At 38.8% G+C, this 26,088-nt stretch overlaps 2 protein-coding genes across 5 annotated transcripts; both read right to left on the minus strand.

The window, feature by feature from the left end:
- TRAPPC13 (trafficking protein particle complex subunit 13) lies at positions 1–25,846 on the minus strand. Of its 4 annotated transcripts, none has more exons than XM_063128005.1 (13): positions 25,777–25,846; positions 17,970–18,038; positions 16,005–16,104; positions 15,414–15,498; positions 14,528–14,655; positions 14,253–14,325; positions 12,054–12,098; positions 10,184–10,201; positions 6,211–6,344; positions 2,867–3,065; positions 1,542–1,642; positions 480–627; positions 1–349 (listed from the first exon to the last, which is right to left on the minus strand). In XM_063128005.1, exons 1-13 carry the CDS (start codon positions 25,820–25,822, stop codon positions 245–247), a joined length of 1,251 nt encoding a protein of 416 aa, XP_062984075.1. In that variant the 5' UTR covers positions 25,823–25,846; the 3' UTR covers positions 1–244. The 4 variants fall into 4 exon arrangements, with proteins under 4 accessions (XP_062984075.1, XP_062984074.1, XP_062984077.1 ...); XM_063128004.1 differs by having other exon boundaries at positions 480–630; XM_063128007.1 differs by lacking the exon at positions 10,184–10,201.
- Positions 21,137–25,860, minus strand: SHLD3 (shieldin complex subunit 3). The gene is made up of 2 exons (XM_063128008.1): positions 25,777–25,860; positions 21,137–22,448 (listed from the first exon to the last, which is right to left on the minus strand). The coding sequence occupies exon 2, from the start codon at positions 22,316–22,318 to the stop codon at positions 21,578–21,580; it is 741 nt and encodes a 246-aa protein (XP_062984078.1). The 5' UTR covers positions 22,319–22,448; positions 25,777–25,860; the 3' UTR covers positions 21,137–21,577.
- Between the last annotated feature and the right edge of the window lie 228 nt (positions 25,861–26,088).

The following is a 26,088-nucleotide window of genomic DNA, read 5'->3' on the forward strand; positions in this document are numbered from 1 at the left end:
TTAATTTGACTAAAGGCTTTATTTCGAAAATAGATTAAAATACAGATGGTCGGCTCTTTACAACTGTTTTAAAACAAGATGCCAGATTTACCTCCAGAGGTACAGTTAAATAAGGAAGCGTCGTTGTCCCCACTCACCACTCCATCCCTCCATTACCGATGGATGCAGTTTGGCTGAGTCATGTTGTTTTCAGACAGTTGGTCCAAATATCTCAAACAGGAAATATTAAAACAGAAGGGTTCTTTCAGTTTTCTTTTAGTTTTGAAGAAACCACACAGACTTGTGCAATATCGTCATACTCGTATGTTCTCTTCAAAAAGGTGTCTGTTAATCTTAAACCAGAGACACTCTAAAATGAGAGGAAAAGGATTGACACACATTTTAATCTAGTGTGAGACAGATTTAGCATCCAAATTGAAAAAAGAGCCACTTGTTTAACATTACATTTATATATTGTACATTAAGGAGGGAGATCTTACTTGTAGTCCTTGTACTGATGACAGCAGTGTAAGTGTCAAGTGTAGGGATGAAGTGGGGTGTAGTTTGCCTAGCTGCCTTCCTGACACTCCACACCAGTGAATGGAATTCGTATTGCACATTTCCAAAACCAGATCCATGGTCCTTTCGCTGCTAGATAGAAAAAAGAATGAATTAGTATCTCCATTTGTCTAAGTCCGAGTTCATTCCAGGTTTTTCTTGCCCTATACCACCCATTTTTCAAGGAATTCCTTTGAGTGGTGGGTTAACCCATTTTATATTCACAACTGTTGTGGCTGGTAGAGTGGATTACAAATAAAAGGAGAGAATTGGAATGCTGATAGTTTAAAAATGAAGATTTAATGCAATACAAAAATATACATCTTATAACTTATTTCTATGCCCTTCAGCCCTGCATGTGTGCACACACACAGCATCTGCCCATCTGATGATACAGATGTACCGTATTTCTTCGATTCTAAGACGCCATCAATTGTAAGACGCACACTAATTTCAGTACCACCAACAGAAAAAAGGTTTGATTCTAAGAAATAATAAACAACCTGCAATTCTAAGACGCACCCCGTTTTTAGAGATGTTTATATGGGGAAAAAAGTGCATCTTAAAATTGAAGAAATACAGTACATCTCCTCCATCAATCACATGTAACACATTTGATTAGAGCACTTTGATTCTCCCCATTTAAAGGAAAAAACAACCTCAAACTTTTTGTGGGGGGATTTTAAAACAACAACACTGCTCTGAGCATTGCCTCTTAGTAAGGGAGGGACAGAATTTTATGTCCTCAGAAATGCTCATTTTCAAAAACATTTCTAAAAATCAATTATCACAACAGATGCTATTTGAAGCAATTTTAAAAAATTGAGTATGTGTTCTGCAATATATGGAGTGTTAAACAAAAGCCTGAATGTAGATAATGTTTAGAACATCTAAAATGTTATTAGGTGAAACATATTGGGTGAATCATCTCTACAGAACTCTTATCCCTTTGACCGGAAAGAAGAAAGCCAACAGGAGGTGGTGGCGGTGAATCGTTTCATTACCTGCAGTTTGTTATTTTACATGTAATATCAAAAGGTTCTTCCAGGTTAACTGTGTCTGGTATGGTCTCCAATGAAAGCCTCACATCACCATAACCTGGGGCCTAGGAAAGTATTACCAAAAACAGAAGAGAGATAACACTCAGTACTGTGCAGCATTAGCAAATTGTGAATGAAATTCTCAAGATGTTAAATGTAACTTTATGAACTTAATATTTAGGCTGAAATACAGTCCTCTCTTGGGTTTTTTAAATAGGAGCAACCCTAAATATAATTCTTTTAAAAAATAAAAAACATAATGTAATCCTAGATATTTACTAGAGAGCGCATAAGTCACCAGCCCCATGGCATGTGCAAGCTTCATTAAAACAAATAGGAGTCATACAACACAGGTTGCTCCCAGCTGTTCACTTGCACAGCTCCAGTTTGTTTCAATGGGATTCCATGCAGCTGATGGTCCTGATAGACTACATTGCAAAGTAGTGGGGTTACAAGTTTTTTAATAGCACTATATTCCCATGTGTATGAACCCAGAAAAGTCGTCAATAAAAATCCTGTGGACCAGACCAAGGCGCATCTAATCCATCAATCTTTTTACTAGCTGGTGGCTAACTAGTCATCTCTGGGAAATGAAAAACAAAGGTTCTTCTCCCATTTGCCTCCCAGAATCTGGTATCGTAGACTGCTAATCCTGATACCAAGACACAGGGTCGGTTTAGGTCTCAGGGCTATTAGGCATTGATACATCTACTTTCCATGAACTTGTCTAATCCAACCTTCCCCATCCTGGTGCCCTCCAGATGTGCCTTCATGCCCCGTAGCAGAGCACCATGTTGAGGAAGCTTGGTCTAATCCTCTTAAAGACACATAAGCTAAGGACCATCATCATATGCACCATCTGAAGGCATGCATTTTCTGTAACTTCTATTTTTTATTTTTTTTAAAAAAAAAAAGGACAAATGAGAAAAACCAAATACTGTATATGTTATCCTAAGGCATGACTTTTAGTACTAATTGTTATTTAAGCTATTGCAGAGGAATGCCTGCTAATTCTTAACAGGGCAACAAGTGTTTTCTGAAAGGTCACAAGAAATCTAGGAATCTAGAAATCCAGGGAGCTTCGGCTGCTGAGCGGTATAAAAATGCAATAAATAAATAAAAATAAATAAATAAATAACGTTTATTTCTGATGTATAACAAAGGTATACCAAATTCAGTGTGAATTAAGTTAGTAGAGAAACTCTTCTCTCTTTTCCTTCCACTCATAGTGTGGAAATTTAAAGATAACTGAATATCAAACTGAAGTGAATATTCTGGAGAAGATTTACCATTCTTTGGAGCTGACTGGTTTGCAACCTCCCCCTTTCTCCCAGGTTTGTCTTCCATACTATGTCAAGCTTCCCAATAACGGTTACACCTTTAATAACTCCAGCTTTCTCTGCAAACTCCTGCTTGGGCTTAAGACAGTATAAATACTGACGCGTATCCATGGGTTGCAAATACGTCCTTGTACCAAATGTTGACACACTAGAAGAGAAGAAATAAGTTCATCTTCACTTATACTACAGATTTGGATTTCTGGACAATACAATGAATTCCAAACTGGTTTTGGTGTCGTATTTCCATTAAGGAACGAAAACAATCTCCCTCCAGATATGGCAAGTAAATGAAGCCAAGCAGGGAGAGAACAAAAGGAAAAGAAATATCTCCAAAGTTTCATAGAATAGTAGAGTTGGAAGGCCATAAAACACTTAATCTTTATTATTATTATCTTTATTATTATTATTATTATTATTTATTTATTTATTTATATATTTATATAGCACCATCAATGTACATGGTGCTGTACAAAGTAAAACAGTAAATAGCAAGACCCTGCCGCATAGGCTTACATTCTAATAAAATCATAATAAAACAATAAGGAGGGGGAGAGAATGCAAACAGGCACAGGGTAGGGTAAACAGGCACTGGGTAGGGTAAAAATATAAACCATAATCCAACAATTTCTTGGCAACTGCAGGGGTTCTTCTGCCTGCAGAGGCTTTCCATTAAATGTTAATGGAAGAAAAATATCCATCTTTGTCGGAGGGAATCTGTCAAGCTACCTTTCCCATCGACACAAATAAGGAAGCCTATTTACATAGGAGCACTGTTGTACATTGGTCAATACGTTTTGCTGGTCACACATCCTTCATTCAAGAAGTCCTCAGGTGCAAGCACATTACAGTTGCTGCCATCAGATCACTGAGAACAGCTCCATCAGTACACACTGCTTTAGTTTTCTAGATAGGAACGTGTCAGTTTCGTCGTGTTTAGCATGTCCTGAGAGAAATTCTTGCACCACCACTGCAATGGATTGCTAAAGTATTTAAAGGTCTGAGTTGGAAAACATATTAGCTGCCAGATATACAGAGCAGTGTTGGGGATTTGTAACATATGCAATTTGAAAGGATGAAATGGAGAGAGGGGGAAAAGGCTGGGGCAGGCATGCGTTGGGGGATGAGCCGAAAGCAGCTGTAACTTTCCCTGCCCAAGTTCTTCGACAAGTGTGCAATATGGCCTCCACTGGGCAAAATGAAGTAGGGTATGGAGGGGAAGACACTGACAAGGACATTTACAAGGGGAATAAACAGCTGTGGGGCTACATAGCAGAGAGGCAGACTTGCACAAGTTCACACTTGCACAGAGCCCCCCCATAAAATGTTTTTAAAATGATGCTATTTGCACAAATTTAAAGATCCAGAAAAAAAATATTTGTGCAAATTGCCACCATTAAGAAAATCCCAAATCAGAGTATTGGATCGACTTGTTACAGATTGAATTGATGCCAGCGGGGAAGAATGGAACAAAATCAGCCAAGGCTAAACTAGTAAACTTCATCAAGATTTCAATTCAAATTTAAAGACCCAGAGGAAAAAAAACATTTGTGCAAACCCATATTTGAGTATTGGATCAACTTGCTCCTGACTGAATGGATGCCAGTGGGGAAAAATGGAACAAAATTGGCCAAGGCCAAAATGGTAAAATCCATCAAGATTTCAATTCAAAACAGAATTTTCATACATCCCTACCCCAGCCCCAATTTTAATCCCCACATATTCAAGAGAACACATGAACTGGGGCAGACAACACCGCAGGATTTGTGAATGTCATCAATTGTCATTAGCACAAGTTTCAGTATCCCATTTTCAAGTTTCCATCCCATGTCTTCAGGACTTGGAATGACAGGAATCGGTATACAAGCTTGCTTCTACACCATGCTCTGATAATGAACTCTTTTAATATGCTGTTGCAACGCAGCCTGTGTTGGAGGAATTGATTCTGTCTTACTTATTGTGCATTGAATCTGATTGACATTGGTTTTTCAGTATCGACTAGTTTTTCAGGTATCAGATCACTCTCACCAAATGGTGTTTAATGAACACTTTCCATGCTGAAATCTTTGTATGGCAGCTGTCCGAGCATGAAAAGTAACAACACAGTTTGGTGGTAAGTGTTTGTGAATTTCTCATACATTAATGTACTTCCTTTCTGCATGCCTTCTGGCTCTTGTTCAAAGTTCTCAGAAAGTCAGAGTAGGACGATGTGTCACCAAAAGTACCAAGGCACCAGTATCTTGGCAGGATATCATAACTATGTCATTTGGAACATTAGCTGCATAGAAAATGGATTTTGTGTCGCCCTCTGTGGGATACCTTTAAAGGTGTTACATCCAACCTATTAGATTATCTCACTTCAAGTGAGTCAGCAAATGTCCAATGTCCTTGTCACTTGGTGCCTTTGCCATTAGCTCAATAGCTAGACATTTTGCAAAGGCCACCTTGTCAACTAATGTCATGAAGTTCTTCCAGGCTGCAAGGGGGTGAACACATAGCCATGCTTTTTTAGTTGGTGGATTAGCCTGGCACATTTTGCTCAATGCTGTGTGGTCTCACATTTTATGGACATGATATTGTTCATGAGATGCTGAAACTACAAATAACGTTGAATAGTGGGTCTTCATCTATTACGTGCCATTTTTTCTGAACTACTGGCTTCATCTTGTAGATCTTCAATGTGTGAAATCATGTTGTACCACATGAAGGCATCTCCAACCAAATGAAATCAAAGGCTATACGGAAGTGTCACTGACTCATAGTCATTGATATTTTTGTAATCCCAACGATTTCACCACCTTTCTTTCCAGTTCCATTAAGCCATTTTGAGGCTTGATCTGAATCAACTCAACTGAAGCTCTTGTTTGACCATTTGATAAAGTTTCCTGTTTGGAATTCATTATGGCTAAAATAGAGAGAAAGAAAGAAAGAACACACTTTCCAGTGTACAGATGAGTTAGGTGAACTGCAATTCCTGGCTTTGCATTGAGTGCAATAGTTCATCTAACTCATTTGTACACCAGAAATGGTGCACATTACTCTCCTTTAACCTAGGACAAAGCAATTTATCATGCTGCAGAGATTCAATGTAAAAGAAATAAGATGCCCTAGAAAAAAACATTTCTGTTTATGAACCGATTTAAAATTTTGTAGAAGTACACAGTAATCCTTGAATTTGCCTAAAATTTGCCTTGAAGATGCCTAAAAATACTTCATAGTCTAATAGGTGAATATACCAGAGCATTACGTTTCTGGACAGTAGCCAGCATGTTTGAATAAGTAAATAAGGCCCTTACCTGTCCTCACCATGGTTGACCACATTTAATTCTGCTACATTGTACATAATAGATGGTTCCAAGGACACCTTCTCCATAAACATTGGAGAGGTTGTGATATTTTGAATCTGAGCTTCCAAAAAGACTTCATCTGTCTGAAAAAGCAAAGAAAATGCCTAAGTAAAACACAGTCTGAGCTGATGAAAGCACCAGTACTTAAATGTTTGAAAAACATTAAACCACAAACGCAGTTAGTTTTCATGCCTGAAAAATCAAAGTAACAGTGATTAAATGCGAGAAACATCTTCATCCCAACAGAGAGCAATAGAAGCAAAAATGTTAGTCAAGTGGAATAGTGCTGATCAATGGATGTGGGATAACTTCAGTACATTCTCCTATTTTAAAGTAGTGACTATATGGCCTTAAGAGAACTTGCATATTGAGCTCCAAAGGTTCACAACAATTCAGATTTTTACAAGGAAATTAAAGTATGTTTTAGAAATATGAAATGATCGCCATACACAATGTAGACATGCCATGCTTGATTAATGATGCATCAGGCTGCATACAAAGAAAGGGGACATTAATAGGGAGTTTATTATTTTTTTAATAACACATCAACTGTTACACGGCACAGATGTATCCTATGAGCACTGTTCACGTTTACCTATGCACTATCTATACTTCATTCATAAACTTTTCTCTAGTCTCTCTGTTATAAGCTTCCACAATGGCACAGACCTTAATTTTCCTACTACCCCAACAACATTTATTTCTTGCTCCAAGACATCCAACAATGGACATCTATTTTAACTCCTATTTTAATGGCTAAAGAATTCAATGCAAGTGAGCTCTACATTCAGAAGGTTGATTCTAGACTGATCCAGCCTTTGAGAAGGTGGGTTCTACACCTTAAAGACGGAGAAAATAATGGAAAGCATAGATTGTTACTTTCCTTCAGTTTTCACTTCTAACAATCGGACCTCATGGCCACACTGCACAAAGCCGTACAGTAGCACCAGTCACTGTGTGTCTTCTCAGAAGCAAGTCCCTCTGATTTCAATGAGATTTACTCCCCAGTAAGTGTGCATAGGAGTGCAGTCTAAGGGTGAGCATTCCCTTCATTGAGAAAATACAAAAGAACTGTATAGAATTGTATGGAATTAGGGCAATATTTTATGCTTACTTCTGCATTTCTTTATGTTAACTGGTTTTTATATAATTAAAGTGTACCAGACACAAAACATGAAGTTATGAAGAAACAGAAGGCATAAATGTGCAGGTCTAGCACACCCTACCTAGAAATAAGTGACAGGAATTAATCTTGCTTGATCCTTGAAAGATTTCTAAATAATCAAGTGATGGACGTTTTAATATATTCAGCTGTATAGAAGCAGTATTAATAAATCAATTAGTGGTTCAGCACTTTTTAAAAGTTGTATTACTCTGTAATTTGTACATCAGAGTGTAGACTTCCATGCACACTTTCAAATGTAAACTGGGTGATATCCTTAAATAGGAGAATGCAACCATACAATTTGGATGGCATAAATGCACTCTGTTTTAATGTCTCTGCTGAAGTTTTAGACCTGCAGGACAAGGTATCTGGCAATTCAAAGCTGGAATCAAAACTTGCTGACAAGGAAAGAGGTGCCACTTGATCTAGAACTGTAACATCAAGTCTTACTACAAGCATGCTGAGTTCCTATGTAAAAGGAAAACACCATCAGCAAACAGGGAACTACTGTTTTCTATAATTGAATACAGAATAGCCCCATTATCTGTTCCATAGGAATACACTACAAAAAGTTACTTTGGAACTGTCTGTTGATTGGGGTAGCAAATTGTAAAATAAGTTCCATCCTCTCAGATTCTATATTGTGCAGAGGACCTTTAAAAGATAATGGAAACATAGGACAAGTGCAGATGTTAACACTAAACCATAGTTTAGTGTAACTGGAACAAGCCACAGTGAGGCTTGGGCTTGCATACTTTTATTTTTTGTGAACCACCCAGAGAGCTTCAGCTATTGGGCGGAACAGAAATACAATAAAAATAAATAAATGCTTTCACCGCCCTCCTCATTGCGGCTGAGAGAAGTTCAGAAGCTTTCACTGCCATGTTAGATTAACCACAGCTTGCCATAATTTTGAACCAAGTAACACTTAAGATAAGGTTAACTATGAGTAATAGAAACAAGCCAACTTCAAACCATCATTTATGGCTCATTATACTAACCATAGTTAAGATCAACTGGTGTTTGTATGACATGCTAAACTGCAGTTAGTATAAAATAGAAATGGCTCTCTGAGGCCTTTCATATAACACTAAAGCATGGTTTAGTGTTATTCCTGAATCAAGACAGACTCAAGAAAATACCAAAGACAAAATGCAGTTATCTTGCTTTAAAAACAAAACAAAAAGCCTCAATTGCTATCCTGTCTTTCAACACCAGGGATTTAAAATGTTGTACTGTTCTAGAAGAATATCCCATAAATCCATTGCTTACGTCTGTGTTTTCCAGATTTCTCATCTGTAAATTTAAAAAACCGCAGCTATCAGCAAAACTTTAGTTGAGGAAAGAAAACAAAACCAAGCGTCATAATGAAAAAGCAAGGTAGCTCACAACGAGGCAAGGGTTGATTAGTCTGAATAACATCATTAGATCAGAGTGATTTGTAGCAAATTTTCAAGATTACATCACACACATTAAGATTTGAACTAAAATCACACTGCAATCACATCACACCAGTAGAATCATTGCCACATGCATTTAGGAGTTTGAAAGCAGAGTTCTAATAAGCATGTAAAAGAAGATGAGTTACAATCTTGGGCTGTCTCCTCCAATCCAGTGTCTTCACAAAAGAGCAGATAACACAAGCCTAGCCATGGTTCAATATGAAATAAGATTACATGCAGGGTTGTGTGTACTTCATGCTACTAAAAAACCCACAAATCAGCAAACAACAAAAATGACAGCTCTACCACCAGGCAATCCAAATACTGCAAACTATAGATTATTTAAATTAAGGAAGTTTGCATACTGGGCTGTTCCAAAAAAAGTGAATGGAAGGAAAATAGCGACCAGCAGCCTTCTGCAAAATGCTTGTGCAAGAGTTTGACAGTGTTATAATACATAGGTTTTCAGTTTCAGGCTTCTGCAAGAGATTTTGAATCTTTTAGGGCCAACCCCCCCCAACCTTTTGGATTCCCCCCACACCATTTTTCACAGTTGACATTCTGGCATGAGGTATAAAATAGCCCTTCTGTGAATGGTAGGTGCTTTCCACCTACCAAATTCTTCTGATTTCACATAATTTCTTCTGAAACTTTTTAGAATTTGGCATAATTCATTCTGGCTTTGCTAGTCATGAGGTACAACCAGTAACTATGCAAGAGCATAGTGCCCCACTACCTGGCTCTAAAAATCCTATTCAGCTAACCAACTGGCTTCTCAGGTTTCTGTAGGTATTGCCTACATATCTTTCAACTCTTCTTTATGATTCCACATGGTCTAAAAAATTATTTTGGTTATTTTATAATTGAAACAAGAAATCTCAGGAAGGTTTTCAATAAAATATTCTGTGCTCCACAGAATTGCAACACAAACGGCCCTGGGCATGTGATCTAGTAGTGGCACAATGTGCCCTGGGAGCATTAGCTGGCATGCTGTGTTCATCAAACTAAATAGAGGAATTCATTGCTTGCCACATTAATGAAATATTTGTTCAGCATGAAAGTCTGAATTACTAAACATTGTTTAACAATGGATACAAGGAGAGAGCTAATGCATTTGAAGAGTAGCTTTGTTCTCTCCCCTCCAACTTTTTTTTTTATTATTCAAGGGTGGGGAGAAGGACACAAACCAATATACATGAGTAGGTACAACAAACATTGCTTTTCCATTATGTTTTTAAAACAATGTTAGTAACAGGCAAAAAGACAAACAGAAGACAAGCACACATACATATTTATAAATAATAAATAAAATTACCACAGAACTGAGGTCACTCTAATGGGAAAATAAAAAAGAAAAACATTAGAGAAATTAGGGTTAAATGTTAAAGAAAAAAGGAGGACAACTAAGTTTCAAATAAAATGCATCTTTTTGCATTTTTTTGGTATATTCTAAACAAGACAGCATTAGTAAGAGAAGAATGTAAACTGGCAATAGAAATAAAAAGGACCACTAATAAGAAATCTTATTTCTAAATAAGACTTGTCAGCAAATGGTATAATGGAGAAAGAAATTATGTCGAATAGTAAACACAGTTATTGCACAATGAACACATTGGAAAACCAGTACATGCTCACAACAGAACTCCCTTATTAGGCTGAGGGGTTCTATATGGGGGTGGGGAATTGAATACCCCTTCTTTTACACCTCAATCCCGCACATATTCTCTCAGTGTGAAACTCTAAATAGGATAACAAAATCTTGTTCGGTGCTGACCCACTTTTTTGACATTGAGCCAATTTCAAGATTCAACACATTGCAAGAATGCGGTCAGCACCATTCAATCTTTTCAATTTGGCCTTTTAAATTTCTATTCATGGGTTTAAGGTTGTTTTAATATGGCTTTATTGTTGGATTTCTATGCTTTTATGTTAATATCATTGGATTTATTGTACACTGCATTGGTGATGTTTGTGGAAAGGCAGTATAAAAATATTACAAATAAAGACAATTGCTAAATGCACTTTTTAACCAGTTACATATGTTCAAAAACTTAATCCATTGCCTTACTTTCACTAGTCTTTAAATTTGAGGTGTTCATATAAAGGGCTCTTATTTTGCCCTCTGTTTATTGAACACAGTGCCAATAAAGATTGTCCTGCAAGCCTCTGAAACTCAAGGTACTATAGATTGTGCCACTAGCAACTGAAGAGCAGAGTTCTCTCTTTTTTGTTACCTGACAGAGGTCCTTTGCTATAATAATTATAATATAATTCAACAGGTGCTGCATTCTCAGGATGGAGATGCAGGAATGGAAAAATGCAGAAGATACCTGGCAGAAGACATGACAGTGATCATACTCTAGAACAATGTTCCCTAGCCTTTTTAACGTCAATACTAAGTCATTAGAAGCAGGAGATCCACACATCATTACTGAGAGCATCTCTGTGGCTTTTTGACAGGAAAATATATTATCAGCATCTGATAATATAACAATGATTTAAAAACTGATTATATCTATATACACAGACACGCATTTCCCTATGATGATAGCAATGACAAATGGAGAGATTAAAGTGAAAGGGGGAACAGGATATATTTTACTCACCTGGTTTCCTCACCCTCAGCCAAGAAAGAGGGCAAGATTTCCCCCCAAAGCTGCAAAAACTAGGCAGCCATTTTGTATAGCCAGCCTATAGAAATGTAATGCCAAAACCAGCATTCCCTTTTTGGCATATTGTGTGTTCTTGGTGGCTTAGTGTGTTAAACAAAGCAAGTTGTCAGTATATTTAAACACATTCGCTCTTTCAGGTAGTTTTAAGATCCTTCCAGGTTTATTTTTTCTAGTTTCTCGTCTTAATTTTCTAGTATTTTCTATCTGATGCCTGTTCCATTTAACAAAAAGTGCAATGCTCCAACTACCAACAACTGTCAAATAACTCTAACAGACCAAAAGATACTGTAATATATGCAGAAAGCCATAATTTAAAATGCTTTACCAGGAGAGGAAGAGATGTTTATTTGCCTGGGTAAACAGAACAACAGAAAATGAAATGGGCTCATTATATCTTAAGCAGAAGATACATGCACATAAAAACAATTTCCATATCAAGATAACATATTTCTACAGAGAGCCCGTTTATCTACTTACATGATCGTACATAAGGCAACAATATTCTGCATTTACCTCAGCATTGTAGAATTTAGTTTTCACATCCAGTGGTTTGAGGACCTGTTTGAAAAAGGAATAGATACTAAAGGGAGATTTGTCAGACCCTTCCATCAACACTAAGTACTACCTGTTTCTGTCTCTTTTAGTTTCTAAGCATTCCAAAATAAAATCATTAATTTGAAACTCTTTGCGCTAACCTAGAGCAACTTGTGTTCATATATACAAACACCAAAGCTTACTTCAGCTGAAGAGCCCAGTACTACTCAGTCCACTTCTTCCTGTCTACGGGCTACAGATTCTTCAGCATTTCGTTTTAAGCCAAAAGGCATTCAGAGGCAAGCAGCAAATGCCTTTCCCACAAGGCAGGTTTTGTTACATGAGAGGCAGCATCTTGTGCGCACAGTTCAGAATACTCCTTAAAGTAATGTTACATTACTGAGTAAACTGTTTTTACTTGAAGGAGTCTTTATCAAGAAATACAAACACATGCCTCTCAGAAAGCTAGGACAAAGCTGCTCTTTCCTGGCTGCTACTATTAGAAGCTAAGCAGCTGGTGGCAGTACAGCTGTAAGCGATTTACACTATCAACTGCTGGCCCAGCTTTCTCATTAGAAGTATACAACTTCTACATCTGCACTAAGGATCATTACAATCAGCCAAAGCACATTCAAGTATCAGATATTACATGTAGTAAATCCATTAGGTTCAAGTGTTTTAATTTGCACATGACCAATTCTGATCTTGAAATCAAGACCAGACTGTATATCTTGAGCTATTCTTGTTCTGCACCCAAACCTAGAATTCAGTGACATCTTGCAGTGCCTTGAGCATTAGGGAGTCTGTTCAGAAAAGCACTTTTGAATAATTCATATTAACTTCAGTGACATTATCTCAACTGCAGAAAAGTTTAGGTTGAGCATCTTAACATAGTGTGCTGACTTAACTCTAAATCTGCAAAACTCATCTGCAACACCTCCATATAAGGATGGTGTTTTTCTAGCTAGGCTCCTATATCTTTAATAGCTACATGACAGGCAGAAATTCAGCAGATGCAGTTTCCCCCATCACTGTAACTTCATGCCAGGAAAACTTCACATGTTCATTTTCTGTCTGTAATGTAGCTGTTAAAGGGACAGGAATCCTACCAAAAAAAAGAAAGGAAGGAACGGAGGAAAAGAAAAGAAGACAATTCTATCTCTCTATGAACCTTATGGCACTCCAATCTTTATCTCACGAAACCTGACACTCAGAGGCCTTTCGTATCATTTTGATTCCTATCTTAAAAGTAGCATATTACTTTTATATAGTTTGAAAAGGCTTTAAAGCTGCAGGAGCCCTGCCCTCTTTTGTATCTGGTCACTCTAGTATAGCTCCTGCAGCTTTAACTGTTGTGATGAAGAGGGAATTTCACCAGGTGCTGCATGCATACAAATAACACCTGCTGAAATTCCCCTTTCAATACAACTGTGAAAGATACAGGAGCCCTATCCTCCATCCAGGTTGATAGTCTTCCCAGCCAACAATACTTTCATCTTGTCTGGCTTAAGCTCCAACCTGTTTGCTATCATCTATCCTAAAACTGCCTCCAAATACTAGTGCAGAATTTCCACTACATCTTTAGGACTAGAATTGAAAAAGAAAGGTAGATCATATGTCATCTGATGACACTTTATTCCAAACCTCCATGAGACCTCTCCTGGGAGTTTCAGATAGATGTTGAAAAACATGGGGGACGAGATGAAATCCCAAGTCACCCCGAAGGCCAATGACCATGAGATGGAACAGAAATACCCCAGCACTTCTGATGGGAGCTTAAGTCCAAAATATCTGGAGGGCAGAAGGCTGCAGAAGGCCAACTTAAAGCAACAAAATGACTTTAGAGCTGTAAAGAATGCTAAAAAAAATATATATTGTTTATCAATTTCTTCCCAAATTTCCATATTTTTTCCCCATTACCTCAAAATTTCCAAGCCAGTGTACTTGCTTGTATGCTCCTTCTTGTACTTCATCTCAGCACTTATGTGAAGTGAAATCGTGCAGACAAGCAGAACACTAAAGATCACCTGAAGATTTTTCCCCATCCCCACTTTGCCTCAGAAATATTCTGAACAAAGTTACAAATTTCAGGCATGCAGAAGAACAGAGGCAGAGAGGTTAAAAAGGGTTATCCAACCTCAATTATTATCAACACTGCCAACTTTGTTGTTTCAATACCTGAAATTTGAAGAATTTTCTGAAATACATCTTCTCACCGGTTTGTGTAGTGTAGCTTACGGCACACACTAAGCTGAAAGACAGAAATGGTTTAATGGGTTTTGTATGAGTTCTCAAGTGGGGGAAACAAGGAGGAGAAGAGGGAGATGGGGTAAAAAATAAAAGTATATTTACAATACATCTCCTTTAGAGTTCTGAATGTATTTGGTAAAATTTCTACAAAGTGGAAAACTAGATAAAGTTTACGAATTGGGAGAAGGCATTAAACGGCTCACATGTGCGTCCCTATTTCCTTTACTTCATGGTGAATTACATCATCGATACAACAGTCTTGTTTGAGTTCTGCCACTGCAGCACTAGAGGCCGAAAGGTTTAAACGCTGCGAACTTGTCTGCAGATCAGCCTTGGAATGAAGAACAGAAGAAGAGCAAACTGTTAAGTGTGGATGAGTTTTAGAAGATGCCTATTGAAAGAAACTAGCTCAGTTCAGACGACACGTTAGTCCACCGTTGTCTCTTGTGTCGTCTCACGGGTAAGAACCATCCTAGTCCAATATTCTAATAGCTGGCTCACAACATTTCCCTACTGCAGTTCTTATGAGATCAGGTTAACTTAGAGTCAGCTGCAGAAGCTAGACATGCAGAATTAAATGCATCACTAAAAGGAACAGTCATATTCACAATGCGGCAATTCCAGCCACTGCTGTATAATCCATGTTGTGAACTGGATTTGATTACCTGCTCTAATTTTATATTTCCTACTTTTTACCTGCTCTAACTAATTTTACATACCATATTTCCTGAGGCATTCTTTAAGAACTTGGGCACAAACTTGGATTTGCTGCACAAGCGTTACTGAAGCGAATGCGAGCTAATGTTTTCTTGTGGAATGGGGCTTACGCAGTAGCACTTCCCAACAAATTATACCTACCAAAAGCTACTTTTAGCCTTAAAAGCACCCAGAAAATAGAACAGAATATACCTTTAGAGTTGTCCCAGTTATTTTGGGGGGAAACAACCCTACTTTTGTTTTGTTTTGCTCTGAAGTGCAAAACTTCCTTTGGCCTGGTTAGCTGAAAAACATTTGCTGACTGAAAACAACAAAACAAAAGAGACAAATGATCTTAAACACACTTAAACCACTAGATAATATCGAACATACCTTTACCAAGATGTCTTTCACCACTTGGTGACTGTCATTATGTACACTAATGTAGCTCGAAAACGTTTCTCCTAAAAATATATTTCTGTTTAAAGGGGAGGGTGGGAGGAAAGAATATTGTTAAAACTTTGTTAAAGACTTGTCTGAAATCTATCACTGTACACCTTTAACTATTACATTCACATCTCTTACAGTACCCTGAAACATTTATGAACATCCTCCTGTGCAAAACGATACTGCACCACTTTGATACTATTCAAAAACTGTAATTGAGAACAAATCTCAGTTGTTAGCACAGCTTCTAGCCACAGCAAAATGCTGAAGAAGGCGGGGGGACTAAGAAAATTTGAAGTTAATGAAGGGAGGCAGATCAAGATGTGTGCAAGAGTGTTCTGTCGGGTTTATAAAGGGGGATTAAACAAATTTATGAAAGGTAATACTAATAGTAAGTAGTAGTCATGATGGCAATATACTACTTCCAGGTTCAGAGGAAGCATGCTTCTGAAACAAGATTAGGATAGTACTGCACAGGATCAAAGGTCACAAAAAACCCTCTCAATAAACCTGTATATATTTATATACAATTCTTACCCAAAGTTCTGAGGCAAAGTCAACATTTCTCCAAGCATTAATGTTTCTGCTCCTTTTACAGTGGACGGATCATCTTTCATTAACTGGTTAAATAGATCTCCTGTAATAATATCCAATTATATGTCAGATCAACTATATTTAATGCTCTCAATTGATTAAAGATTTTTAAATAATTAAATAAAAATGGTTTAAAGCCAGCAGTAAAAATATACTTGTCAGTGCCTTTTTGAGGATTTGAAGAAAGAGACCAGCATCTCTTCTGGGTAATGCAATAACAGTATCTAATAAATAGAAACTACCATTCCTTGTCAGACAGAAATGTCTTTTAAAGATGTTTATCATTATCAAATGGCAGAATTCAAAAACAAACAATTGGAAGTGGATTTGCAACATGTGTCAATGCTGATTTTAACAGAGCGTTTGCTTCTATGGCCCATGAACATTATGCTTAAAAGAAAAGCCATGGTGGGTTAAACCTGGCAAGGCAACCTATCTTTGGAAGCAAAAAGCCATGTTAAGCTTGCTTATCCTCCATTTTGAAAAAGAAGAGAGCTGTGGTAGCTTTGGCTCAGCCACCTTTGAACCGGCCCCACCAACCACTGGCACGTAGCTCCCGACCAGGGCTGGCTCCAGGTTTTTGAGGGCCTTTGGGCAAAGCAATGCCACCCCCTCCCTCAGTGGGCCTATTCTCTCATCACCATTACCCTCAGTTGCTGTCGCTCCTCCTTCACTTCCTCATCACTTGCTTGCTTGACAGGCAGAGAGCCACAGAGCAAGTAGGCAATGGGATCTACTGCTCCTCCTCCTCATTACCACCATTGTCTGGGACAGAGTGAGAGGCAGGTGAACAAGCAGGCTGCAATGGCGAAGAGGAGCAACTCCATAGGGCTCTTGTCAGTGGGACCTTCCTGGGGTGTGGGCCCTTGGCAGGTGCCCAAATGTACCTACCCTTGACTTCAGCCCTGCTGCAGACAAGGGAATTTGGCATTGATTTAGTTCAAGGAACTATGTACCTAACTAAAGCTTTCAACCCTAGCAATATTTCTATACGCACATGGTCTCATTTTTTGCAAAAGCACTGCTTCTTTCAAGTAAAAAAAATAAACATCAATCCAACCAAGTCAGAAAAATTGGCTCGATATATATTTACATTATAACTAGATCCAGAGTCTGTGGTATGATTGCAATTGTGCCGATTTCATATTGCATCTATGATACAGTAGCTTGTAGACTTTTATCTGCAGCTCTTCTTATAAAACGTAGGTAATTAGGAAGAATCAACTTGCTGCTGCTATTACAACTGGGAGCAGCAGGACCATCTGCTCTGCTCGGGGTGGGTGAGGATTATCTGCGCCCCACCCCCACCAGCTTTACCTATACTGACAAGAAGGCTGAGGTCCAGCAACTTCCAGCTGCATTACAGCCACACTGTTTCTTGGAGGCCCCGTTTTGTACTGTGTTTTGTACCATTTCCATCACAACAACACCTGAGTTTTCTGGTTTTCCTTTTCCCTCCTTACTCCTTTGTCCTTTTGGGAGCTTTGGCTCTTTTGAGAGCTTTTGCTATTGGGCGGTATAAAAATGTAATAAATAAATAAAATTTTGTGTTATCCTTTTTTTTTATAAGCCTGAGGCCAGAAACTATCTCCATTTTTATTAATCTGTAATGCTACTCTGGGAGCCTCTCTGGCTGAAAAGCAAGGTATAAATGCTTTAAACAAACATATCATGTTCGGATCTAGATAGAACATGGAACACATAGGCAAACCTACTTTTCACAATCCCCACAATTTTAATTAACCACACTATTTGACACTATTGTTGTTCAGCAACACACCACACATCCCCTTTCAGAGTTAGATTTCAAGCATTTTCAGATGTTTACTGGCTTTAAAAAAAAACAGTCTTTGAAATGCAAACCTATGAAAGCTTCAAAGCATTATTTAACATTAAAATATCATTTACCTGGCAAATCTCTCTCTTCACAGGTCACAGGGATATTGGTGAACAAGGTAGGCTTGGTCAACCTCATTACTGTGAATTTTAAAAGCAAATGCAGTATTATCATCAGGGCACCACATGGAGCTCGACACTTTAATTTCAAAAATCACAAGGCCTGTACAGACTTGACTTTGCCTTTGACATTCTACCTGGGGTGAGATGAGGACATCTTTGGCATACATACTCCCTTCCATTCCCATCAGGGTGGGTAGAAGCAAACAAGTGAAATGGGAGGTCTTGGCCGTTCCACCCCCCGGAATCGTCCCAGGAACATCCCTGTGCATCCAAATGGTACACAGGAGATCCCAGGAGCAGGCAGGGATGATCCCTCCATTTCCTGGGATAATCCTTAGGTGTAGAAAGCGCCCTTGCGTTCAGCTGAATGGAGGAGCATGCATGGAGCAGGACACTTGGAAGAAATTTTATGCTGGCCATCTCAAAGGATATTTATTGAAAACATTTCTATCCCATCTTTCAGTTTAAAACACTAAATTTAAAGATGCAATTAAAAACCAATCAAAGTAGTAAGACAGGGGGTAAGCAATTCATTAAGAACTTAAGAAAATAAAGTTGGCTTCATTGGTTCATAAAAGTTGCTAGTGTAGGCACCTGCCCAGTGCCCTTGAGAGCGTTCTGCAACCAGGACAATATATTCCTAGTTATCAGACACCTAACCTCTGAAAGCAGGAGCTCACAGAGCATGCACGTTTGGAGAGAAAAATATCCTACGACGACGTGTCAGGCTTGGGGATGCTGGGAACCATTAGAACTTTTTCCTGCCTAAACATGCATAAGGTTGCACCTTTAAGGTTCAGATAGATTAGTTTGGGACTAGGCAGCCCTTCAGATACTTTGGTCCCAGTTATAAGCCCTGCAATAATTCACATATTTCTGTATTCTCAAATAATGGTTATGTCAATGGGGAAGATGGAAGGTAGTTGGAGCAATGAAACTGTTCCATTCTTCAGCTTACATTGCTTAGGTAGTTTATGGAGGAAAGCTAGAATGGCCATGGATTAGGTTTGATTCATCATCATCAGGGGTCATACAAATATTGTCATGGATAGGGTTAGCCTTGAATTTCTGATATCATGATAAGACTTGAAGGTGTGTGTGTGTTTAAACCAGCGAACAGACCCGGCTTTGCATGGGTTGAAATAGCCCTTCATTTGATACAGCAAAGCTTTCAAGCAAACTTACACAGCCGTCAGAGTTAGACACATTGTGCCTGGCCTATCTGAGTGAAGTCATGCCTGATGGCACCCCTAGGCATAGTCCCTGCCATGGTGCACCCTTGTGGTCCCGAGGGAGGGTTCTGTCCACTCCATTCACCTGAGGGGCTGCACTACAGCAGCAGAGAGGGCACATGTATAATTCTGTTCTCTCACTTACTAATATCCCCTGCCTTTAAACAAAGATTGGTGAATCTCTCAGTTTTGCTTTCTCCCAGTTCTTTCTGTCCTGAATATGAAGAACTTTGCAAATATTGGTAAATTCGTACCAAAACAAACAGATGAAAAATTCTCATCTATCCCTAGCTTTAAACTGTATGGACTGCAAAATTACATGCTGGCTGGGGAACTCTGTGGCAGAAGACGTTACTGCAGGCTTCAACCACATGGACAATATTAAAATTAAAGCTTTAAAAAAATAAATAAGCTGAGGTGCTCACTCCTAGATTTCATGGTCTTAGCACCGATGGATGGACAGGCAGGCATCTTCTTTTAGTATTATAGCTGTAATGCTCTAATTTTCAGTACATGGAACATCCTAATATATTTCAAGTTACTTCTTTTAACGATGATGATTTTCAAAGGCTTAACTACAGGCAACTACTAAAGTGCAGAAAGCAGAGTTATTTGAATGGCTTGCTGTTTTACTGTACTGTCGCTCTTTTGCTTGTATCCAGCACAACAAGAAAATAGGAAATTGGGCCTATTGCAGAAACAATTAGAAACACAGCAGGTGCTCATGTAAGTACCTGACAAAACACAGCCAAAACATTCAGTGTGACAGAGCACATGCTTTGCATGCAAAAGGTCTCAGGTTTGATCTCTGACTTCTCCAGGTAGGGTGAAGGCAGAATCCTGCCTGAAAACCTGAAGCAAGGGTCTGACTCAGTAAAAGGCCTCTGTGATATTCTTAGCACTGGGAGTTGGGAGATCCGGGTTCTAGTCCCCACTCAGCTATGGAAACCCACTGGGTGACTCTGGGCCAGTCACAGACTCTCAGCCCAACCTACCTCACAGGGTTGTTGTTGTGAGGATAAAATGGAGCGGAGGAGGATTATGTATGCCGCCTTGGGTTCCTTGGAGGAAAAAAGGCGGGATATAAATGCAATAAATAAATAAAGTACCAGAGAAAGGCTGGTTAACAAATAAACCCACGGAAGTTCCAAATCTCCTCCAATAATATCTGCAAGTTATCAGATGACACAGCTGGAGGAAACTTAATGCAAATTTTATTATTTGCATTACGTTTCTTCCAGCTGTGTCATCTGATAACTTGTAGATGTTATTGTTGAGTATGCTAGTTCAAATAGCTCTGGTGGATTTTGATCAGATGGTTTAAGCCCCCTTTGCATTAGCATTTATGAAGTCAATTTAATTCTGCCAAAAGGGACTAATCTGTTGAAAAAATAACTATTGAGGTCTGTAGACTGTAGTCTAAAAATATTGGATTCTAGCAGAAATCCTCAAGAGATATGGATGACAATCACACATGTCTATGGAGCTCTTTCAAAGTCAAATCTTCAAGAAGAAGAATTTATGTGTAATGATGAGTAAGACAACTGAAGTGTGATGAACTAAGACAGAAGAAGTCATTACTCACTATCACTCCAAGCTTCAATCCATTCCCATGGATGCATATTTCATTGATTGCAATATAATTTTCTCCAAGCAACCATATTTAGATGGTGTGTATATCTCTAAAATATTGCTAAGAATATCACAGATACCTCCACTCTTTAGTGTATGTAACAGCCACTCCTCTGTGGTCATCACACGCTGCCCAGCCCTGAATCAATTAGAAGCTATACTAAGGATCAAATGTATGTCAAACATACAAAATGGGAAATAAACAATATTAGTACCATAGACCTCATACAACTAAAGATGAGAAACTATTACTCCGGCACAAACAACCTTTGTCTTTATTATTCAGTAACTTTAGACAAATAATTTCAAACACAAATGAGGTAATGACAGATGTAAAATGTCAATTCTTTCAGGGGATTACTCTCACACATGGCATTATTCTTACAAAGGATATCTCCTGAAGAAGTCATAGATTTTGGAGAGTTTAGAACAAAGCATAATCCAGTCTCATGGTGATCAGTTCATTTGAGAGGATGTAATAGCTTTGCCTCCAATTTGCACTGCATCCATTAGGGTTTTAAAAAAACAACATTTCTGTTCAAAGGACACATCCCTAGGAGGCATGACTTAGCTCATAAGCAGTAGGCTAGGTAGGTGTTTTTTTCATTATTGTTAAAACTTGTGGTTTTCTTAAATGTGTGTTTAAAACAGAATATTTTAGAGAAAACAGCTTTGCCTCTTTTTGAACCAAAGTTACAAACTATGTATGATCCCATATTTGTGAACAAACAAATTCATTTTCCCCCTTAGGTTTAATTTTTCTCTAAGATTATTGGCAACATATTCACTGTACAGTATGTCACAGAAAATCGAAATCTGGCTTTCATGTCTCTGGATTGTAGCATTACAAGATGGCAGTTCATTGTGTTTGATCATCCTGTTGAGCTTTATCCAAATATCTTCCAAAGTTTGATTATTAAAAGTGGATGGTTCAATTATCCACTGTGCTCTATAGAATGCATGTAGCTTTAATTTTTCTAAAGTGCTCTGCAGTTCTCTAGATAAAGGAAGAATCTGGTCTTTAAGCTTAGAGTTGGAAACAGACACACTCCAAGATCTCCTCAGGTTCTGTCTGCCATTTGCTGATTGTTTTCCCAAATTGCTCAAATCATTTTTTCCATATTCAGCTTGTAAATACTGTCCAGTTTTTCTATCAGCATGAAATTCCTTAAGCCCTTCTGTACAGTCATAAGACGGGGAACAACAAACACTTTCTACGGTTGTGAGGTGTCGTTTCACTTTTTCTGCTTCTTCAACAGAAATAACTGGAGGTTTTCTTCTAGGCTTGAAGGGAAGTTTGCACAAGTCATTTGGAAACCAGGGTATGAATCTTGGTAGCTGTCGAACAGAAAATTCCTTCAGTGCCTCTTCTGCAATTTTTTGCAATGCTGCGGGATCCCTTTGCCATGGTCGATAGTATAGAACCACCTCCATGCTTGTACAATGGAGTCCACATGTTCTTACTTTAAAAGTTTCTTGCTCAGGAGCATCACCACTAATAAGATGTTATCACTTTAAAGTATCTTTTGCCGTGTGTTGTGCAGATCAGAAGATAAAACAGGACCTAGAGCAGAAGTATTGCAAGTAATAAGACACACTAGCACCTTTATCACCAAGTTTACCATCACACTGGTCCAGTTCTTACCAGAAAATGTAGTAACAAATACAGTGTGTTGCAGATATATGCCAGAACACTTCAGTATAAAACAGAACAGTAATATATCCCACATATGCCAGAACAGCACCCTTTCAGTCTTGTTAACTGCTTTTTGTTTCCAACAACCAGGTAGTTCTGCTACCACTTCTGATTTAGAACACAATACCAATAGCCCCCAGAGGGGCTATTCCCCAAATGGAGTTCCTTTGGGGAACTCTATTCCCCAAAGGGGGATGATCCACAGAGGGAGAAGCCTCATACCGGGGACTCCAAAGTATCCTATTGTGCCTGAAATACTCTCCTGGGACCATAGGATTGAGTGCTCTCTAAATTAGTTAAAATTAACATGTATACTTTAAAAAACAAACCCCAAGGTGTACACACCTAGGGTCTCTTTAGTATGAATGTCAAGTTTCAAATGTCTAGGTTTTATAATATCTGGATGCTATGGCACTGATGGACAGTCACACAACTTCTTTTATTATAGAAGGTAATAGCTACTCAAGCAGGTACATAAGACTTGAGAATATATTGTTATAACTATTTAAGATTGATCATGTATTGTCCTTTTCGGTATTGTACTAGCTTTTATTATAAGCTTATTGATTAAAAAGTAAAAGAAAATACTAATAGAAAGAGAAAGGCTAAGTAGTGATATTTCTCAGTTAAGAACTTAAAAATGCTGGCTTGATTACCCAGGTTGAATATACTTAAAATTCACCAAACAATCTTTCAGCCAAATATTATACATGCTTACCCAGAAAGAAATAATACTACATTAAATGGAGCTTACTCACAAGTAAATAAATGTGTACAAGATTATAGGTTTCAAAGGCTTCAATGTTGATGACCAAATTGTAGGCGTATGCCTACAATAAACCTAAGAAGCTTGAATTGTAAAGTTCTTCATATAGTTTTTCGTATAATATTATGGACTATCTGTGCCCCTTTGCTGCACATATTACCATGAAACTGCTTAAAAGTATTTCTCTGTGTATAAAGTGACTAGGATTTGGCTCTTCAGAGGGAAACTATTTCAAAAAGACTGTCTTTCTTACCACCACACAAGCCTGGTTCATACAACACACTAAACCATACTGCTTAACTACAAAATGGTTAAGGGAATGCATTAAGGTTAATGCATTCCCTTAACCATTTTGTGGTTAAGCAGCATGGTTTAGCGTGTTGTCTGAACCAGGCCATAGGCTATTAGAAGTTGGAGGTTTCAGAGATGTTTTTCCAGCCCTGGCTGGAGATTGCACCTGGGATCTTCTGCATGCAAAGCTCTACTACTGAGCTATGCCCGTGCCCCAATCTCCATGTATCCTTCAAAGCTTCTCACCTATATCCAATTCTTACTGCATAGTTTCTTTCAATTGAGTAAAACTTCCATGTAAATAGATTTGGTATTCAATTTAAAGCCCTCTGTAAAGATTACTAAATTAGTTTGCTCATGGTAGAGAAAGACATGTATCAGCGATGTGGGGAAAAGAGGTGGGACACCAAACTAGCTGCACAAAACTTTTGGAGAGGAGCTATTCTTCCACCTAATGTTGCAGGTGGAACAGCTCCAACACCTGTTATTGAGTCACTAAGAAAGGACATGGACTGCATTGCAATGATTAAGGGATTCCCTCTTTAGAAGTTGATTAGATCCAAGACTTGACAGATGTCTTATTTCAAGGGAATGTCCCATTTTCCAAGGCATCACAGTTGCAGTAGGGATTCCTTATTTCCAAACCACCTCTCTGAGTCACACATACTCTGTGCATCATCCATTGCCCTGGAGCATTTATCTGCTACCCATACCTGAAACCTCATTTTCTACCAGCACTATCCCTCATAGGCCCTGTTCAGAAGACACCTTAAACCACGGTTTTAACCACGGTGCTTAAGGCTTTTTAGCTTAATCACCATGGTTAAGCCATTTAAAGTGTCTTCTGAACATGGTCATACTGTACAACTGATCAAGCAGAAGGAAGGCATTTCAGAACTGATTTTGCTGAGCTGTCAGAGTTTTCTTATATAAAACTTCAAGTAAAACTCTATGTAAGTGCACAGACACATACAACGCTAATCATTCTCTACAGAAATCTTAAAACACACCTCTCTCCGACTTGCACAAATAAGACTGAAACTGATTCAGGTTTCCTAGTTCCTTATTAAACATGTAAGTGTATAAACAGACTAAATCAGAAGATAATTTTTTGCTCTCCAGAATAAGTTTTAGGCTACCCCTAATTATGCACTCCAAGGTAACTGTGGTTCCAAAGTTTTGTTTTAACCCAAAATGGTTTAACATGTGTTACTTTTTGGCCAACACATATAAATTAGGAATTGGAATTTGCACCCCAAAACTACAAAACCCCTGTGCTTTTATTCATGTGTGTTGGCCTGGAAGAGTATCACATGTTAAAGCATGTTGCTCCAGCCTGATAGAAAGGTTGGGGCTGGAGATGATGTCTATGATAAGACAGTCTCCCAGTGTATTATTTGAGTGGACCAAAATTTACTTTAGAAGCAAAGATATGTAAAGTTCAGGTCCATGTTAAGGCTTTTTACATATCTTTGTACTGAATAAGAAACTATGATCCAAGAACCAACATGAACCTCGTTTTGTGTGACCCAGTAAAAGGCAACCACAAACAAGGCATCCTTCATAATGATCAAGGGTGTGTGTGTAATAATATTAATAAGTCTCATTCCCCCAATTTTAACCAAATCATGGGTTGTCTAACTTAAGTCCCATTCATTTCAATGGACATATTCTAACTAGGACTAACGTTGGATACACCCCATGGACCTCTCCTTCAGCTTTCTAAAAACAGTATTAAGTAAGTCATCATAAAGGGCACTGGGGGCGGGGGCACTGGCTCTACCTCCACTTTCTACAATCCAAGCACTCATCCCTTCTTTTTCTGTTGGGATTTAATGGCGGATCCCATGAGCGTCATCTACTGATAAAAAACGAAACAAAACACGGGTCGGAGGGTGGGGAAACCCATAGCTGCCTCTTAGAAAAGAAAATAGGCACAGAAGCCTGTAGCTATCAAAACTCCACAGCGCTTCGAGGACCCCGCTTCTAGGGAACGGTCCCTGCTTCGCTCTACGTGGCCCCTTTCCGGATAGGCTGAGGCCCTGCCCGTCGCCCCAGAACCAGATGGAAAGCAGAGAAAAGAGAGGCCCCAGGTGAGGAGGGCAGCGGGCACCTATCAAGTAGGCGGGGGCCCAGTACCTTTCAGGGCCAGGAGATGCTCCTGCTTGGGCTGCATAACGTCCATCGCCTCAGCCGCGCCGCTCAGGGTCTTCCCCCTTCACGGAATCAACCAACGACAAACGTCCTCCAGGCGCGGGCAAAAATACGTCCCCAAATAAAAGGAAGGGGGTGCGAGAGGAATTATCTCTGGTTAGGGCCCGTTGTCTTCTGCCAGCTGCGTTTCTCTCAACGCAAGTCACTACCGCTATCGCTTCAAAAACTACAACCCCCAACAGACGCTTTGCTTGATCTCCCTCGTCGGCTTCCGTACCTCGGTAGTCGTGAATGCAG

The sequence above is a fragment of the Elgaria multicarinata genome, chromosome 6, assembly GCF_023053635.1.
Source record: "Elgaria multicarinata webbii isolate HBS135686 ecotype San Diego chromosome 6, rElgMul1.1.pri, whole genome shotgun sequence".
Taxonomy (NCBI): Eukaryota; Metazoa; Chordata; class Lepidosauria; order Squamata; family Anguidae; genus Elgaria; species Elgaria multicarinata.